At 43.0% G+C, this 20627-nt stretch overlaps 1 protein-coding gene across 1 annotated transcript in view; it reads left to right on the plus strand.

Moving 5' to 3' along the window:
* The first annotated feature begins 252 nt into the window (after window positions 1-252).
* The window catches only part of ACSS1 (acyl-CoA synthetase short chain family member 1), a 39203-nt gene continuing 18828 nt past the window's right edge, over window positions 253-20627 (plus strand). Inside the window, exons 1-4 of the mRNA XM_056852687.1 lie at window positions 253-595; window positions 8126-8222; window positions 15102-15301; window positions 18289-18464. Of these exons, the coding sequence (XP_056708665.1) occupies window positions 253-595; window positions 8126-8222; window positions 15102-15301; window positions 18289-18464 (816 nt within the window). The remainder of the gene's footprint in view (window positions 596-8125; window positions 8223-15101; window positions 15302-18288; window positions 18465-20627) is intronic.

A 20627-nucleotide genomic window follows, 5' to 3' on the forward strand; every position in this document is an offset into this window, starting at 1 on the left:
AGACCCCTTCGCCTCTGCCTCCCGCGGGTTCTGCGGAGCGATCCAACCGCCGCTTCCCTCCCCCTTCGGTCGCGTGAGGCGAGGCCGTCGAAGGGCGGGAAAAACCGGCCGAGGCAGAGCTCAGGGCCCGCCTCAGGGGAGCCGCCTCAGGCAGGGCGCGCGAGGGAGGCGCCGTCAAGGCCCTTCCCCTTCTGGGAGGCCGCTTTCTCTCCCCTGCCCAAAATCTCCCCAGAAGGGCTCGCCGGCTGCCCGATGGCAACGCCGACGGTGCGGACCGGCCTCCTGCGCGCCCTCAGCAGGCGGCCCCACGGGCTCCGGAGCCGCCCAAGCGCCTCCGGGGAGTCTTCCTCGGCCCGCCTCGCCAGCAGCGGTGGCGGCGGTGGAGGCGGAGAGCCCCGAGGCCGGCCGAGCGCCCCCTGCCTGGGGGGAGACTACCGGGAGCTGCGCGAGCGGGCGCTGCGGGAGCCCGGGCCCTTCTGGGGGGCGCTGGCGCGGGAGGCCCTGCGGTGGGACGCCCCGCACCACACCGACTGCGAGTGGGACTTCGCTCGGGGCCACGTCCGCTGGTTCCTGGGCGGCCGCTTAAATGTGGCGGGTAAGGAGAGGGGCCCCCTTTCCCTCGGCTGAGGAGCGCCCTGACGCTCACCCGCCGCGCAAACCGGGGGCGCTTCCACGCAGCCCGAATAATGCACTTTCGCCGCGCCTTAACGATGGTTTGCAAGTGGGTTTTGCCCGTTCACGCAGTGCATCGAAAGTGGGTTGAAAGTGCGTTATTTGGGCTGCGTGAAAGCGCCTGTTTCTTCTCTCCCCCTTTCCTTACTTCTAGTTTTCCAGCCTTCAGGCTCCTCAAGGCGTCTTGCCGTGCCACCCCAAAGTAGTTACAGCCCCCGTCTAATTCCACTGAAGTCAATGGGCTTGGAAGGAAGTGAGCCTGCTTGGAATTGCACTGTAAACGACACGGCATAGTAAATACAGCTATAGCATAAATGCAGCTGCAGTGCAGCAAGCGCAACAGTTTGAAAGTGAAAAGGTGCCAGGGGCCTTAGTCTTGTGCTTGGGAGCCCAACCCAATTTATGTGAAACCCTGTCCTCAAAGCTCAGATGTTCCTCATGTGTGCTGGATGGTAGGATGGTTACTTGCTGGTAAAGACTGCTCCATTGGTGCCACCCTCCCGCCAATGATATTTAAGGATGTGCAAAACTGCAGGAGTAAATCAGGTGCAATCAATAAAAAAGGTATAACATGGCTTCAGTGTAGAAAAGGCTACAAAGCTTGATACCATCCCCCCCCCCATATACCTTTCACAGAAAACTGCAAGGAGTTTTCATCTTGGTTCTTGTAGGTTATCCCGGCTGTGTGACTGTGGTCTTGGTATACCAAGACCACGGTCACACAGCCGGGGTAACCTACAAGAACCAATGAACTCTGACCGTGAAAGCCTTCAACAATAGTTTTCATCTTGTTTTTTAAAAATGGCATTACACAACAATTACAAAACTATTGTATTAACAACATGTTGTCAGCATGGTGAAGTGGTTAAGAGCGGCGGACTTTAATCTGTAGAACCGGCTTTGATTTCCCACTCCTTCACATGAGTGGCAGATTCTAATCTGGTGAACAGGATTTGTTTCCCCACTCCTCCACATGAAGCCTGCTGGGTGACCTTGGGCTAGTCACAGTTCTCTCCGAACTCTCTCAGCCTCACCTACCTCACAAGGTGTCTGTTGTGGGGAGTGGAAGGTTACTATAAGCTGCTTTGAGACTCCTTAAACGTAGAGAAAAGCAGGGTATAAAAACCAACTCCTGTTCTTCATTTTAGACAACCAGCTGCAGGGGTGCTTGTTAAGTACTCTGCTATGGAATGCTTTCATTCTCAGGAGGAGGAGTGAGAAGGTAGGCAAGGAGGTCCAGCTTACAGGTTTTGCTGCTGTGATTGAGGGCAGAGTCCATGCTTTGAAGGCAGGTTCCATCAATGCCATCTCTAGCTAAAAGCTTCTCAAACAGCCGGGCCTCCAGATCTTTTGAAGAGGTGCTGTCTGTCCGTGTGTTGCTGAGTTCATTGGTCTGGTAGTATGATGTTCCTGTGCTGCCCTTCCCATTACCTGCCATACACCCATGTAAGCTAGCATAATCTTGTAGCTAGAATAAAGTGCTGAAGATGAGGTTCAAATGTAAGCTTTACTTGAGTAGCCTCTGGAAGTTACAGTCTTTCAAGACTTCTGATAATTGTTTTTCCTTCACAAAAAATATGCAGTGGTTAGTCATTTCATTTGGTGGAGCTATATGTTTGTCTCTGAAGACACTTGCAAGGAAAGTGTATTTTTATTCTCCCAGTCAATAGTTCATTAGCTTTATCATAGTTATTTTTTGCCATTTAAAGATTGTTCTAATTTTAACACTGGTTTTTTTGACTTGCTGTTGATTGCTTTGGGACACATGGTAGAAAAAGTGGAAATAAAACGTTATAAATAATTGTATATTTTAATTTTATACTGGTTTTAATTGTATATTTTGACTATACTATGTGTGTGCATATTAAATGTTCTTAGCTGCCTGAGCCTGGCTTTGCCAGGAAAGGGTGGAGTATAAATAAAATGAATTTTCCCAACACACAAACAGCAATGCTCTGTCACTATGGAAAACAATATTTTATTATCAGCAGCATTCCTGTAGTTGTTTGGAATGCCATGTGGAATGTGGGTGCACAAGTGTCATATTATATGGAATGTATGTAGTTAATACAGTTACCAACAAATTCTTAGTGATTCTTGTAGTTAACGTTAGATGCTTGAAGTGTGGGTCAGGTCAGAGTTCAGGCAGCCAGAGGATCAGAAACAGGCACAAAACTGAAGAGCACAGCTAAAACAATGTATGGGTCAGACCAAAAGTCAGAATCCATGGAGGCCAGTCCAAGGTTTAGGAAAAGGATGCTTGGGGTTGAGCAAGGAATCAGAATCCACAGGACTTTCCACAGTGAAGGCAAAGACATCAGGTCAAAGAAGAAGAGTTGGTTTTTATATGCTGACTTTCTCTACCACTTAAGGAAAAAATAAACTGTTTTACAATCACCTTCCCTTCCCCTCCCTGTGAGGTAGGTGGGGCTGAGAGAGCTGTGACTAGCCCAAGGTCACCCAGCTGGCTTCGTGTGTAGGAGTGGGGAAACAAATCCAGTTCACCAGATTAGCCTCTGCCGCTCATGTGGAAGAGTGGGGAATCAAACCTGGTTCTCCAGATCAGAGTCCACCACTCCAAACCACCACTCTTAACCACTACGCCACACTGACTCTCCAACACAGGCAGGGTTAGGTACCTGGGTCCAGTCACGTTAGCACAATGTTTGTCTTTCTGACTAGGTTTGAGTCTTATGGTACCTGGTAGTTACATGCATTTTTTTGGACCTGCTTCCCATGCTTGTACTCCATTGAAAAGATTCATTCAGATGCCTTGATACAATTTTAAGATGTTTTTAAAGGTTTGTAATATTAATTAAATTAGTAGTACATTTATTGCGGCATTTCGCCAATAAAGATTAAGAACATAACAGCAATGTTACCATGGGTACATTGATATTATTTAAAAGTTACGTCATATTAATTTGAAAGAGTATATATGATTAAAATAATTTCCAGTTAGGTAAAAAATAAACATTTTGACACATATTTTAAAAAAAAACTCCCCCCCCCTTCGTTTTTTGTAATTTCTTTGGATTTTATTGTAAAAGACTTTGACGAAGTTTATCGATTGCTGCACAGAATTTGGCGACTTCACTAATTTGGTGGGGATTTTCCTCCGAGAGGAGCGTCCTAACCTGAAATTTATCAGAATATCCCGAAATTTTCTCAGACATGGATCGAGTCAGCTTAGAACTGGCAACCTTGTAGAAGGGGCATCTAAGAAACATGTGATCCAGTGTTGAAACTTCCCCAGAACTGCATGAACAAAATCTCTCTGAACTTGGGATCTTATTATACCTTCCCTGTAAGACCGCAGAAGGTAGGGCTGAATACCTGGCTAGAGTGAATGCCCTTCTATGGGTGTGGATTTCCAAAATAGAAAGGTAGGCAGCTGGGGCCGGAATGTATCTGGTCATAGGGGCAGACATAAATCCAGGTGCCCTCAGCAAGTCAGACTGCCTTTCAATATCATTAACTCTCTGGGTTATAATTTTCTTTGCTTGATCTCTACCCATCTTCAGCAAAGCCTGGGGGGAGAGACCCAGACTCTCCAACTTGCTTTTCACGGCCTTTTGCCATTTGGATTCAAAGTTCTCAATTAGAATCAGGGGAAGAAGACCATGGGGATTGAGTTTTATTTTTAACAATAGGAGGAAGGATGATATGCACACTCTTGCTTCTACTCTTAGCATTTCTGTTTCTAGGCGTGCCAAGGGGTTTGATACACATCTAGGGACTTGGCGAACCAGTCTAAGAAACTTAGACTGGACTCGTTCCAGTGGTGTGAAACAAGAGGGGGGTCCGAGATGTGTTCCGCAGAGCAGTTGTGCCAGTGTTTTGGCCTGATATAGTTTGAGAGCTGCTGGGATTAATTAAATTAATTGGTTCTAAATATCTAAATTAATTGGCTCTAAATCTTCACTTTCCACAGGATTGTTTAACCTCAAGTCAGCTCACTTCTTTTACTCCCAACTGTCTACATCCAATCCATAACCCCTTTACCATCTAACCTTTCACAAATCTGCTAGCAAGAATGTCTATTTTAAAGCTAGTTTTACCAGTTTATCTTGCTGGGGTTGATTCCTCCTTAATACTTTAACTTGTAAGCTAAATATAGGATGGGCTCAATTTAAAGATCACATTGACTGTAAAGGAGTTGTCTTACCAAAAAGCTCTACCTTGCAGCACAAGGACATAAATAAAAATGATTACTGGAAGCTTGCCCCTTGTAAAGGTATCAGTGTTCAAATAAGAAAAGCTTGATCGTTCCTTAAGGAAAAATATAAGCTCTTCCCTCTGAATATATCCTTCTATGACTAAATATATAGTTACTGAAGGGTAGGAATAGAGCTACACTTACTTCATCTACTTAATTCAGTGCTGTATTTTTCTAGCACACGGCGTGCTTGTTGGCTGGGAACCTTCATTTGCGGAAACAACTTGGCTTTGTGGTAAAAACTTTTTTGAAATGTGCACAATAAATGGTGAAAGCTGTACTTTCTGGTGAGGATGTGGCTTCCTCTTTATAACTGGGCTTCTCTGCTGTCTGTAAAACTGCAAAATAATTTGTATTTTCTAGCAATTTACTATTCAACATCATTACTATTCAACACCAGTTCCTCCAAAAGGCTTACAGCAAGTTTTAGCCAAAGAACTTTTCTTTTTACAAATTAGCTGCTGTTCAACAAAAAACAAAGAGAGGATAAGGTTTTAAATATATAGTGACTAATTATAAGGTAGATTGCTCCTAATTCCTCCCAAGGGAGATGGTGTCTTGAAGTCTGGGTCAGCTGTTGCTACATCAAAAGCGGCTTTCGCCACCACAACAAAAATGATGCCTTAAATGACAAACGGAACAGAGCTATCTGTGACTTGATCTATATATTCAGCAGATGCATCAACTACAATCCTTCTTGGATTATACTGGTATATAATGCAGGTGATGAGTAGCATGATTGATGCTAGTGGCATTGATGGAGCACTGGAATTGTACGTTCTGTATGACTAACCCCAGACAATTCTCAGCTTCCGTCATTACAGTACCTTAAACCGGAGAAAGTTACAGTGACATACTATGTGACATTTTCCAGAAATGCCAAACAGTCTTTTACAAGTTAATGTTCTACAGGGTAGGTGCCTTAAATAGTTACACATAGGTGGTTTATTATGATAATCCACTGGAATAAAGTAACCACATTAAGAAGTCATTGGTCATGGCCTAGTGCAGCAGGCAGTGCTGTTGGCAACTTCCATTAGCTTGCGGTGCCGCACTGCCTCGTGGATTACACCTATGTTTGTTAATATTAATGGTTGCTCTGTGAGTCCATCCAATGCACACTGAACTGGAACAAGATTTAGCAGAGTCTAGTGGTCCTGACTTGCAAGTTACTGACAAAGTAATGAAAGGGTATAAACCTCTTGTCACTTTTCATACATAATGAAAAATGGGTATAAACAGGCTCTTAAATATCTAAATTAGCTATCGGAATTGAGTTTGAAAATCCTTTATAAGGAAGTCTTTGGTTTCACTGTGCAAAAATAATAGCATTGTAACTATTTAAATACTGAAATTCAGGGACAAATTAGTGGAGCTAGTTGGTGTTCCATGGCCATATAAATAAGGAGATAATGCATATAAAAGTTTAAATTGTGAACTGAGTGTGGATGGAATTATGAAAAGAATTCACTGCTACTGTTTACCGAAAAAGCTTTTCTTGTTAAAGGCAGCCTTTTTGGAATCATGCACCTCATACAGTAAAGTATTCACTGCAGTTTTCCCATAAAAGTAATTCCTCTTTTGTTAAGTAAACATATACTTGTATTTCTAGTACTACCTTTTAAGTCCTTGTAATGGAGAACATTCTTAGGAAAAACTCAAAGAAAGGATTGTCTGAAGAGTATATTGTATTTCTGGAGCACAGCTTCATGTTTGCAAAACCACCTTTCAGTGGAAAAAAAGAAGTGTTCATAGGTATTAGTAATTGCAGACAGGTGAATTACGTGCTATTGTGCTGCACAATCTGGTGGCCAAACCTCAACCTTTTTTTAAATACCTGTAGAGAAAATTTAGGAAACATTACAAGCTTTTTCACACCAGGTTTCTGTTGCAGCTGGGCTTTTTAAATGCATGGGTTTTCCATACACAAAAGATACCACAACAACCAGCAGGGGGAAAACCCATGCAGCAAGAAACCAAGCTGCATCAAAAACCTGGTGTAGAAAAGCTCTAGAGTAATTTTGCCAAGCTTGGTGTAAGCACTTGGTCCCGATGCACCCCCACAAGCAACACTCGCAGACAGGTAATCCAAAGAAGCGTTGACTTTAATGGAGATCATACAGGTATTCAGAGCTTGCAAAGGTAAAAAGGCAGGAATGGGGCAAAAGGGACATACAACAGAATATATGGGGGAATAGGTCATATCAGATAGCACAGGTTGGCATGGTAACCCCTCAGTCCAACGGGCCAGGCTCCCACAAGCTTCAAAGCCAGAGAGGAATCCAATCGTTAGGAAAACAGTCCTTGAGCAAAGCAGAGCATCTGTGAGAGACCAAAACTATCCCCAAACGCAGAGAGCAGGCCTGACACTTGGATACCAGAAGAGAACTGCATTCTATACAGAGGGGGCAGAACTTCATTCAGCATGCTATTCACATTGTTGTCCCTCAACAAAGTATTCAAAATGCTTCTTTCATGACTTTCATTCCCTTTCTATCCTTGTACAAGTTTTGCCACTCCACTGTCCCTGCCTCTATCATACAAAGGTCTCTGTCAGATCTTATATTTTTCATATGGCAAATAAATTTGGTAGGTATTATATTTACCGAGTTTTACTTTTTGGGGTTTCAGAATTGCAGGTCTTATTGTAAACTGTAAAGGACATCAACAAACCCTCACTAGAAGTTGGTCATTTTTGGATGTCTGTTTTGTGAACAGCATTGTATTGACATAATATATATGTTTACTGCCGGGGAGGGTGGGCTATAAATAAAATTTGTTGTTGTTGTTACTGAATCTAATGGAACCATCCTGATGTTCAGATGTGAATTAGTGTAAAGTTTTGATTGCCTGTACAATGCAGTCTGATTTATTTTAACAAGTTCTAAAATATTGAAAGCATCTAGATTGTCAGAGTTTAGATTAGGGCCACCACAGCACAAGGATTTTCACTGTGTGACTGAAGCTGTGGCCGCCATATTGTGGCTGTTTCCACCTCCAGCAGCACTGCAGTAGCCATTTCGTGGCTTTGCCCACCCCACTGTCAGAATTCCAAAAGTACCCACAGGCTCAAAAAGGTTGGGGACTCCTGGTTTAAATGAATAGGAATGCTGTTTATTCAGGCTCATGTACACTTCATTGGTCAGGACGCACCTGGAGTATATTGTGTGCAGTTCTGGAGGCCCCATTAACATATCAGATGCTATGATTTCTTTGCAATTTGTTTCTGTGTAGTTAACTGCTTGGACCAGCATGCACATAATTCTCCAGACAGAGTGGCTTTGATCTGGGAAAAAGACGAGCCTGGCACTGAAGAGAAAATCACTTACAGGTATGGTACTATCCTGTCACTTCAGAAAGCATCTTGTTGAGCAACTGATCATATTTACGGACAGCCAGAAGAGCTGGTTCACTTTTTGAATAAAATATTTTGCCTGGCTTGATAATGGCCAGGAAAGAGAACATGCACAATTCAGAAACTGTGGCAAGTGCAGCAAATGTTTTAGCAGTGTACTTCCCGAAATGATAGATTAGAAACTGCCTATGGAATGATGGGAGGTTTGGGGATAGTTTGGTATGATTGCCCCAAGCAGTCTCTTTTGTTTGTCTAAGAGCTGACTCACAGGTTATACAGTCCTTGTGTCTACCTTGGTCTTTTTGATCAGATATGTGCTGCGAGTTCCATGCTCAGACCTTCATTGACAGGCACATGTGGGACCAGTTCAGATTTGGAGTATGGGGAGAAAGGAGTTAAGTCTGGTATTGTTTCTGGTTGGGGAAATGGCACAGGGGAACGGCCACTCTCCCAGGCCTGTCCCCTTGAGTTCTTAATAATTGTGTGCCATCAAGTTGTAACCAACTGCTTGGCTTCATATAGCTACTTATTTACAAAATCTGAAGGATATGAAATTGCCGCCACTGCTAGTGACTTCATCCTACCCCTCTCCGTTACTTTTCATCCCCAAACTCTTCCAAGTGTGGGTTTTGACCTGAAGGATCTTCTGCTGCATTATCTACTGTTTCAGTCATGGCTACGTTATCACTGTCATTACAGCCATTTTTAGGGAGCTGTTTTGTTTTTGTTTTGCTTTGCTTTTCTACTAGTCTGACCAACCTTTATTGCAGACCAAGGAATAAAAATTTACTACTGTCTCCTATAAAATCCCAGTAATCCTTAACCTACTGTAATTATAATGTATGGCAATGGTGGCAATATCCTTGAAAGTAAGTTTCTCGATAACTGCTGTTTGTGTGTGTGTGTTTGTAGTTTCTAAGGCTGTAATCATATGCACACTCCTTTGGAAATATGTCACAATCAGGCCACTAATTTCTCAGAATTCATAGAATTTGACATTTTAAGCTTGTTTTCACTGCCAGAACTCCGTTCAAGGATAGATGAAGAAGTAGCTGGCTTTCAAGCATTATTAAAGTCCCTCTTTTGCTTTCCAGGTAACCATAAATCTTGCATTGTCCTCAAACGCCATACAAAAGCAGTTTCCTGGTTGTTCTGTTTTAATATAGCTGCACCGTCTGTAGCAAATACAAGTGGTTAATTATGATTCGTTTTACATTTTGTCTTTACTCAGCCTCAGGACATTGAGAAGGTAAATAGAAGAAGATCAAATAACAGTGGAGGGACAAAACTTGTACAAGGATGGAAATGATATAATTTGAGGTCCAAGTCAGATATTGTTGGAAAAAGACTTACGGTCTTCATTGGAGGACTGCCAACACAGTATAGAATTCCCTCCTTATGGAAGATAAAGCAGCCAGACATACAAAAACAGAGACATTAGCTGTACAAATAAAGCAAGCCAAGCTTTATTTATGATGGCTATTCAGAGAATACAAGTGGGGGGAGCTGCAAGTATGTGTGTGTGTGTGTGTAGATTTCATCCCCCCCACTATTTCGTCTTCCCTTTCCCTGAAAGCCCCTGTGGCCTCTCCTCTTTTCCTGTTTCCTTCTCTCCTTAACACCTACCAGCCAATCTTTATTCGCATGCCTGTCTTCAGCTTTCCCTTCTTCCTCCCCTGGCAACTTCTCTCTGGGAAAACTCTGTGTGGATCCAGCTACTTACCTGGGTCAGACCCAGTTGGCATGGTGTTGGCCACTGGGCAGGGCCCAATTCTGTGGTGCCGGCCACAAGGCTGGGTCCAATTGTGTGATGGGGAACCCATAAAGACTTGTGAAGGGTACCTCACTTTCCCTTTTATATCCCTCCTTACACTATTTCCTCATTTCCTCCTCCTTTCAACCCCATTCCTCACCTTTCCATGCTTCCTTTTCTCCTACCTACTTGCCCACCCATCAGCCATTTATATGCCCCCCCATCTTCAATTATATTTGTTATTTTGTTTCACCTTTATTTCACCTTTCTCCACAATAAGGATCCAAGCAGCTTACAGAATGCTCCTCCCTGTGAGGTAGGCTAGGCTGAGAATATATAACTGGCCCAAGGTCACACAGTGGCAGAGTAGGGAATTGAACCTGGGTCTCCCAGATCCTAGTCTGAAACTCTAATCACTATATCACGCTGACTTTCATGGAGTGGCTGCTGATGAACAATAGCAAGTAGCCAGGTCTAGGTGAGTATGCAAGTTAGTTGGTAGCTAGTCATCTGCTACCAGGTCTGGCCCCATGAGTTTTCTCTCAAAAGCCAAAATAGCCCTGGAAAGGATCCTGTCCCTACCCTACCTTTTACTGACATAAATCAAGGCTGGTAATACTGTTGTGGTTGCTTAGCAACTACCACTGAAAGCATTCATTTCTTAAAGCTACAGGTACTGCTCCTATTTTCAGTTTTTTTAAACTCCTATTTTTTTAAAAAATCAGATTTTTCTGCAAACCTGGGGCTTTTCTTGGTTTTGTAGAAAGATGTCTTGCCTGTTCATGGCTCCAATCTCTGGATTTAAGTATCCACAGATGAGACCATTTTGAAAACGATATATTGATACATGAAGAGAAATCAGTTCTTAGATGTGTATTCTACATTATCACAGAATTGCACAAATGTTTTCAGATAATATAGAAGTTTGCTTAATGTGTCATAAAATGTGCAAGAACTGACTTTTGATCCATAGATAATAAAATACATAGTGGCTTGTATCCAATCACATTGTTAGGAAACCTTACGTTTTCTTAACGGTCAGCAGTTTCCACCAATTCCCATCTCCAGTTGCAATCCACTGAGCCTCCCAACATTTGGTTCCTGGGGATCAGTGGACTTTCAGAAACAGCTTAGTGGAGGGGGGGGTCTGCATTGAGATGGGGGAATTAGAGGAAATTGTTGTCCTCTTAAAAAAAACACAAGTGCCCCGTGTCTTTGAAATGTGGTTGGATACAGGCCAATGGCAACTAGATCATAAAATGTATGACACCTGTTCACCTGGGACAGCCTTGAAAGTTTATAGACTCAAATTTATCTTGGTTGCTCAGGCCCTGATAAACTAGGTTATGATTACAAATAACTATGGCTTGTGGGGATGTACAATTATAGTGCTATTGACCTATATCCATAATGTTGTTGCTAGAAAAAAAATAGTAATTCAAGGTTATATATTTTGCTGTTGTATGCTTTTTGTTAGAGGTGTTACACATTTGTGTTGCATGGAACCCATTTACAGATAGATAGAAGTCCTATCCACAGCACTAAGATATAGGGGGATTCTTCACGGGGATTTGCTGTGGTTTAAAATAAAATTTTCCTCGGATTAAATTTAATTTATTCATTGCAGCTCCGGGTTTTCCCGGGATGTTCAGTTTAAACCGCGTTAAATGCGTGGCAACCCAAACCACTTTTGAGCTGTTGTTTCCTGTTGACACGCGTTTACTGGTTGGGATGCCCATGAAGAAATGTTTGCTTCGGTTGCTTTGTTACCCCGCCCATGACGTTATAACCACACCCCCGATCTCACGATTGGCTCCCGGAGTTTGGTGCCTCGCTGCCAGCACTGCCCATTTATCTGCAATATCAGCGGTGACCACCAGGTGTCCTATCTTTTCTTTTTTCAACTTCCAACACTGTTTGTACCTTTACACAACTTTTGACTTCAGCTGATTGCTTGCGGGTGGGAGCCAATGGCATTAATTGCGAGGTTGCCTGTCCAACCCCATTCAAGTTGCCGTTGCTGTAGAGGGGACCACGTCCATCATTCACAGCACGTTTGAACACCTTTCTTTTCCGCGATGTCCGGTTGGCAAAGAACTGCAGAACTGAAGATGCAGTGTTCATTCCTAGGAGATCAAATGTCTCCTTATTGGCAAGATTATATGAAACGGGACAGAAGCTTGCAAGCTATTCTTGGATACGTTTTCGTAGAAAGGTGGAATATGAATTCCCCAAATAAATAAATAAATAAATAAAGTATAATATCTGTTTTTTCTAGCGAGCTTTCATAACGCCTGCCAAGTGTTATAAAACTAAATTGACTCATCTAAGGAGTGTATTTCACACTCAACTGCTGCTAGTCAGATAGCAGTTATCAGAGACTGTGTGAGAGAGAACAAGCAGGTGACCCATAAGATAAAACAAGTTTGTTGGGGGTGGGCAACAAAGCTAGAGATAAATAATCAGAACATGTGACTTTGGATTATCAACTTTTATTTGCTGTGTACACACATATGTTTGCAAGTTTGAAAAGTAAATATTCCTTACTTTCTACATGTGTCACCTGGGAAAATATGAGAGGATTATGGGAAGTGATTGCCCATCATTATCTTGGGTTGTTCAGATGGTGGGGCTACAAAATGTCTTGTTGCCATCCTGTCCAATTAATATAGGAGTGCATTGGGAGGCACTTGTGGTGATTTGTTGCAAGGCATGAACAAAATACTTAGTCTTTTCTCTTCCTCTCATGGCTCCAGATATGTAGCCTGTGTTTCCAGGCAGCATTTGACTGCAGTGACAGGACTTGGTGTAAATGAGCCAGTTCCCACTGAAGTGATAAGAGCTGGTACCTCTGAGGTGTTGATGGTTAGCAAGTCTTGGTGGTATTTCAGTCATGTGATACGGTATTCCCTGTTTACTGAAGTTTGCATCTGTGCTTCTGGGCATTTTGGTTGCAGCAGCAGCTGGGGTATATATCCTGTAAATGTGCAGGGCATTGGGGCCAAAACAGATGTTCTGCAAATGGAGCGCCCAGCGTGTTCTTCCCCGTTTACTCTCCACCTCAACCCTATGTTTCTCTTTGTGATTGAGGAGATGTTGAATGGGAAAGGTATGCAGAAAAGGCAGTCCAAGGCTACTACAATGTTTATAGATCTACTTTTCAGGGACTGCTAAGTGAAAATAACTCATCTGGCAAACAGCCAGAAGGGAGAAAAACCAGTAATACCAGTGGAGAACTGTCCAGTTGACAACCTTATTGCACCTATTATTGGACCTTTGGTTAGGTTTTGTTCTTGCAAACAACAGATGAAGTGGTAAACCTGTGTTTACAGTGTTATTGGGGTGGGGCAGGGCAGTCACGCACTCTGGCCATCCCCCCCTAGGGGCAGGGAAGTCGTCCCTGCCATGTAGAGGGGCACTTTAAAGTGCATCCAGCTCACACCTGAGCAGTGATACTGGGCCCCTTAAGAATCCTCACCCAGCCAACCAGTTGTTTGACAGTTGTCTGCTGGAAAGCAGAGAGGAGGAGCTGGGCCACATCCAGGAAGACGGTACTCTGCTTCGGTGCTGCATTCATAAGGGGAGGGGAAAGAAGGGTGAGGAAGCTTTGGCTTCAGACTATGCCACAGCAGAGTCAGGGAAGAGGAGAAGCCTGAGTGCCCCAGAATTCCCTCGCCTATTCCTTATTCATCGGAGGCCCTAGGTGCAAGGAAATGAACAGCAAACATGCTCATCTGTGGAGACCTCAGTGTAGCCTGTATCTTCAGACTGCAAGTGGGGCAGACCTAGGGTTATTAATCTCCAGTTGGGGACTGGAGTTTTCTGGAATTAAAATTGATCTCCAGTCTACAGAGATCAGTTTCCCTGAAGGATACAGCAGCTTCTTAGGGCGGACTGTATAGAATCACATCTCCAGTGAGCTCCCTAGGGTTGCCAGCTAAGTGCTGGCAAACAGAGGGAGACACTGGGGGGCAGGGACAACAAAATAGGTGTTGCACTGATGCTGCAACATCAATTCATGTGTAAAACTGTTGCTTAACTGTAACTGTTGTTCATTGAGTGGTCCTCCTTGCAGGCACACATGTGGGACTGCAAGGAGGCCACAACGATGAAAACAGTGTTGCTTACCTGTAACTGTTGTTCATCACATGTGTGCCTGTAAGGAGGCCACAACAATAAAACTGTAGCATGGTGAAATTCTAGGATTCACCCAAAATTCTATGGTTTTGCTAATTTTGTTTTAAAGTTGAATAATGGACTTCATAGAATTGTTTTGACTTAGCCTGGTTTGTGATTGGGCTGTTCATCACATCAAAAGTAAATGCAAAATCTGTGCACATTAAGCAAGCTCCACATTTTGAATTAAGAACGCATGATTCCTACAAAGTACTTTTATATATTTGGACTGAATCAGTGTCTCTAATGCTAAAAATGTTGATAAATCAAACTCGTCGGGGTCCCCAACTTTTTCATGCCTGTGGGTACCTTTGGAATTCTGACACAACATGGTGGGCTCAGCTACAAAATGGCTGCTACAGGAGGTAGAGCCAATCACAAAATGTCAGCTGCTCTTACAAAATATCCAATGGCCAATCAGAAGCCCTACTGGGCAAAAGCCCCACCTGGCCCTGCCCAGTTTCTAAAAACACTGGGTGAACATCAGGAAATGTGTTGGCAGGTGCCATGGTGCCCATGAGCACATTGGGGACCCGTGAAGTACATCCTATTATGTCAAAACACAATACATTTCCATTGTGCAGAAATGTTGATTTTCTGATACCCATATAACTGAGGTTGTTGTGTCAATTGATGTATGATGGAACAGAAATGTAATTAAATTTTAGATTATAGCCTAAATTGTTTGCTTTTACAATACAATATGTGTATTGTTCATCTTTTAGACCTAACTTACTTCAGTCTTTATAGTCTTTTCCCAGTATTAATAGAAGGGAATTGATACAGAACAGAGATAAAGATTGCACAGGTGAGATCTACAATAGATGGCTGGGGTAGCTTTTATATATTTTTCTTTGTAGGTCTAAATCTTTTTCACTGAAACACTGTTTAACAAAGTGAAACACAAATCTCTTATTATGTTCCAGGGAGCTTCTGGATATGACCTGCTGTCTGGCTAATACATTGAAGAAAAATGGTATAAAAAAGGGGGACCGAGTTGCTATCTATATGTCTGTGTCTCCACTGGCAGTGGCTGCCATGTTGGCCTGTGCAAGAATTGGTGCTGTTCACACAGTTGTTTTTGCTGGATTCAGTGCAGAATCCTTAGCTGGAAGGATCAATGACTGTAAGTAATTTTCACAATGCTGGGAAGGACTGGCTGGTCAACACTTCTAGTATGACTTCTTTCCATGATGCACAGCAAATAAACCTTCTTCTTAGAAAGTTACTGAAGCACCTTTATTATACTTTCTTAGCGGCAGCTCTGATGTGTATATGAGCAGTTTCATGTGCACATCAAATGCCGCTCTGTGTGCTGTAGGTTCCATTCATACACTGTGCATTTCCATTAAGTAAGTGGACTCTTTATCACAGGTCCTGGTGCCTCTTGGCTCATCTGGAGGGCAGAGGGTTGCAGCAGCAGCAGAAGAGTTGGCATATAAAACCAACTTTCTTTACCACTTAAGGCAGAATCATACCGGCTTACAATCACCTTCCTCTCCCCACAACAGACACGTGTGAGGTAGGTGGGGCTGAGAGAGCTCTATCAGAGCTGTGACTAGCCCAAGGTCACCCAGCTGGCTTCATGTGGAGGAGTGGAGAAACAAATCCAGTTCACCAGATTAGCCTCTACTTCTCATGTGGAGGAGTGGGGAATCAAATCCAGTTCTCCAGATCAGAGTCTACCTCTCCAAACCACTGCTCTTAACCACTACACCACGGTTGGCAGAGGTCATGACCCTGGAAGGCAACAGATCAGGCACAAATGCAAGTCTAAGCAATTCTTTATTGTCACGTTGGGGCTGTGGTTACATTCACTTAGCCTCTGCTACAAGGTGGCAATCCCTTTTTCCCCCCTCTGGCCAATCCCACAAGTGTGGTATTACAGCTTACAAGGCTTGACCCAATAGTTGGCTCCTCCCCCAGAGCCTTGTTCCCACTCACCGTCCAGCCCAGTTGGGCCTCTCATGCCTATGGGTGCACATTCTCTATTCAGGGCCGCTGATCAGCCATGCCCCACTGAATACATTTTGAGCCAGACCCTTCTGAGGGGGATCTCCCATGCCTGTGACCCCGAGCTATGCCACTCCAGGTTGGTGTTGGCATAGTCTGGCCACTGCCCCCATGGTCTTTGGCCCACATGGGCCTGACTGGTCCTCCTGTCACACTGTTCTTCAACATGGACAAAAATTTGTTAGCCTCAGTGAACATTAGAGTCCTATAGAACTACAAGTCATTCTAATGGGCTTGATCCAGTGAATCCTGTTGATCGTTTTCCCTCACCAGTATAGTTGACTAGACTTTCCTCAAGCAGTATAGTCCTATTTCTGAAATGACACTGTATATGTCTCTTTCCATGTAGTGATGTTTGCATTCTAATGCCCAGCCAAAGAGTTCTAATTTTGGGCAATCGTAGAATCATAGAGTTGGAAGGGACCACCAGGGTCATCTAGTCCAACCCCCTGCACAATGCAGGAAATTCATAACTACCTCCCCCACACACCCCAATGACCCCTACTCCATGCCCAGAAGATGGCCAAGATGCCCTCCCTCTCATGAACTGCCTAAGGTAATAGAATCAGCATTGCTGACAGATGGCCAACTAGTCTATGCTTATAAACCTCCAGGGAAGGAGCATTTACCACCTCTCGAAGAAGTCTGTTCCACTGAGGAACCGCTCTAACTGTTAGAAAATTCTTCCTAATGTCTGGACGGAAACTCTTTTGATTTAATTTCAACCCGTTGGTTCTGGTGCAGTAGAATTTATGGATTAATATTAATTAATGGTCATGGATAGCCACATTGTAATTTCAGTGTGGTAATGCCTCCATATGAATTGCTGCAATGCCATCATATAATTTTGAATGGCTGGAAGTGGAAGAATCAGCATTAGAGATGCTCTGAATTTTTTGCAGTAAACCTGTTCCATGGTTGAACATATTGTTTGACACTCATGATCAGATTGTGAGCTGATCAAGCATATGTTAAACTTGTATCAAGCAATCTGAACAGTTGCTGAACAATTTCGCAACTTCCTATTGGTCAAAAGCTAACTCCCAGCTGATCAGGGGATCAGCTGGGAGTTGGGTTCTGGTATCCCTGTTATCTTAGCATTGTTGTATTGGGACACAGCAAAGCTTGGGAGGGGTGTTGAGAAGGTGAGTCACAGTTGATGGAGGATCCACTGGAAATGAGCTTTTGAGCTACAAATTGCTACAGAGTGAAATTAGAAATGAGAAGTGGTCAGCTTTTGATTTCCTATTGCAAAAGGAAAGAAGAGATTGTTTCTCTCCTTTAATTAATATGGCCCATTTTTAGATACATTTGCTATTCAACATTGTTTTATATATTTTAAAATGTTTTTAAAATTGTTTAAATCTGTATACTTGAGATGTTAGCCGCCCTGATCCTGGCATTGCTGGGGTGTGGCGGGATACAAATAAATTTCTATTCTGTTCTTTCCTCTGCAGCCCACACTACCAGCTTAGTGTAGGGAGAAGGGGAATCATGTGGGCTTCTGGTCACCTGTCCTCTCCAAAGGTTGCTGCATCTAAGCAAGTCTAGAATACAGTAAAGTTTTCAGGGTGGGAGGTCAGAAGTACCTGGCTTCCAGCTGAGCTCTGCAATCAGCTGGGTGTTGGCTCTTGATTCCCCCCCCCCCCCGCACGTCCTTTTCTGGGTAGAGAGCAGGAGATCAGAAGACTGCTGCCAGCTGATTCCTGGCTGGGAGTCAGCTTTTGAGGGTGGCAAATAGCCTGTTTGTGCAAATAGGTGTGAACAGCTGAACAGCCTACCAAATAATTGGCTGTTGGATTGCTACTTGTGGACAGGATGTGAACTGAACTGGCAGGTGTTTGAGCATCCTGTCAGCATAGAGAAATTGATCAGACACTTTAATGAACTTGTCCAAAAATGCATGAATTTGGAAAACATAGGCCTAGTGTACAGTTGCCTGCAAGAAAGGCAAGTGTATAAATAAATACAGCCCAGTATTTGACACAGATTTTGGGAGTTGTGATATATTATTGCTAATCACATTAGCAATTAGTTTGACTAACAGCAAAATATAGAGGGAAACAATATTCTCATACTACATATGATTTCCATTGCTAGCTGAATGCAAAGCAGTCATCACCTATAACCAGGGACTCAGAGGAGGAAGGATTATAGAGCTGAAGAAGACCGTGGATGAAGCTGTAAAGAACTGTCCAAGTGTTAATTGTGTCTTTGTGGCTCAGAGAACAACCAACAAAATCCACTTGGGGAGTCGGGATATTCTTCTTGAAGAAGTATGTTGATGTTCAGTGTACCTCTTTTAATCAGGTACTCCTACAGGGCATGATACTATTTCATCTCAGTGGGTTTTATGAAGAATTTGATAGATGAGCTGAAACTTGGGGCTGAGTTTTTCAAGTTACACATGCACAGAGGGCAGCTTCTTATCCTCCTAGTTACAAACACAACTGGACGTGCAGGCAGTGGCCCAGAAAGAAGCAGCAACCTTTTCCCCAGAATGCTTCTGTGTTTGTTGCAGCAACTTTGCACATTGCATAGGTGTACTAGTGCCACAGTGGTCATCTGCTTTGTAGCCTGTTGAAGGACCAACTATCTTATTTGTGTATGCTATCTGCCCTTTTCCAGGGAACTCAGAGTGCTTTAGCCTCAAATGACCCTGAGATATGCTAGCCTGAGGGAGTCTTGCTCAAGGCAAGTCATCTTAATAGCTAAGCAGAGATTTAAACCTTAGTTTCCCATATCCAAATCCAATAATTTAGCCAGTTCATGACAGTTGTGAATCAGTGTTATATTGTCTTCTGAATTAGAGCTGTCTGGTGTGTCTGTAAGTCTTCAGTTTGTTTAAAAAACAGCTGAGAAAAATTTCAAGTGACTAATAGTATAGTATTGTTACAAATTACTATTTTGGTTTGAAGTTTTTTTAACTGAAACTTTCTTCCTCTTGTCTGGGTGCCGCTGGTCTAGCAAAAAGACTTAAAAATGCAGCTAATAAATCTTGCTTGTTTTCATTTATTTCTACTTCTAGTGCTTTTGAAGAGTTCATCATCTTGTTTGTGTCTCATAGGAATTTATATAAACTAGATCTGTCTTTTAACAAATCATACTTCTATGATGTCTTGGGAAATTGACAGACCACAAGACAGCGCCAGTTCACATAACCTTTAAATGCACGGTAGATCACTTGTTTTTTGCACTGGTTGACCACCTGGATTCCCATATGTTCACAAAAACATGGTCCTATGAGCATACTATAAGGAGCATTGCAGTTCAGCGCACTACTAAAACCAAAACAAAACTGAATGAGCAATGGTAGTATTTGCTGATAGTAGAGTACAGCTGATTTGTGATGAATATGCTTGAAACTGGGCTTGAAACTGGGGTTAGACAGAAAGAAAACATGGCCTCTGTCCCTTTACAAGATTTGGGAGTCCATGCTTTCTTCATGACATGTAGCTCTGCATCTGGATTATTCAGCCTAGCCTTTGTGTGCCATTCTGCAAGGACTGAGGGAGGGAAGACCACATAAGAATGGCTGAATTTCTTCCTAAAACTGTTTTTGGATCCCATTCATCAATAAGAACGAAATAAATTGAGGTTGTAAGTGAAAAGAACAAAAGGAGCATTATTTAGGGATCATTGGATTCTCCTTAAAATTATATTAAGTGACATTACTCCATATATCAGCTGTGTGTGAGAGGGGAAATTCTGCAGCTTCATGTAGCAGCCCATGTTTCTCTAATCAAAACTTTGTGTAGCTCACAAAACTTTTTGATTTTTTAAATATTAATTCCAGTAAGTGCAATACTAAGCAGAGTTGCATCCTTCTAAATCTATTGAAGTCCGTGGACGTAGAAGGATGTAACTCTACCTAGGATTGCTCAGTTCTCCTATAATCCCAAGGTGATGTGTCATTTATTACTGCCTTTAAGTACTGACTCATAATTAATCTAGTAGCTGGCATTTAACTCTATTCACTACTGGGTAAACATTAACATTTTAAAACAGGGTTTTGATCAGTCTAGAAGGGCCCATATTTCTTGTCACTATGGGCTTACATGTATGTGTCTGGTTTCTATTTCGACATTCTGGGCTTCTGAGACAAAAAGATAAGAACCAAGCATAATACAGCATAGGAGCGTTTTGTTTGCTCACCAGTATTGTATATTGTATTATGCAGACTTCATGGCTTATGGTTTAACTAGATGCTACATTTTACACTGTTTGGGATAAGGGTCCGTCCTGACTTGCTGTCACACAGAAGAACAGGGTATCTTACCTTAACAGAGTTCCGCTGCTCTGTTCTCAGGAGCCAACAGCCCTCCCCCACAGGGCTGTTTCTGCTGGTGAAAATGGTGTGGGAGGGAAGCCAGAAGCCCTCCTCTCCCCTCACAGTGTTCCAGAGCTGAACAGAGTGCTGTTAAGATACCATGTTCTTC

Source organism: Euleptes europaea, chromosome 7 (assembly GCF_029931775.1).
Source record: "Euleptes europaea isolate rEulEur1 chromosome 7, rEulEur1.hap1, whole genome shotgun sequence".
NCBI lineage: Eukaryota > Metazoa > Chordata > Lepidosauria > Squamata > Sphaerodactylidae > Euleptes > Euleptes europaea.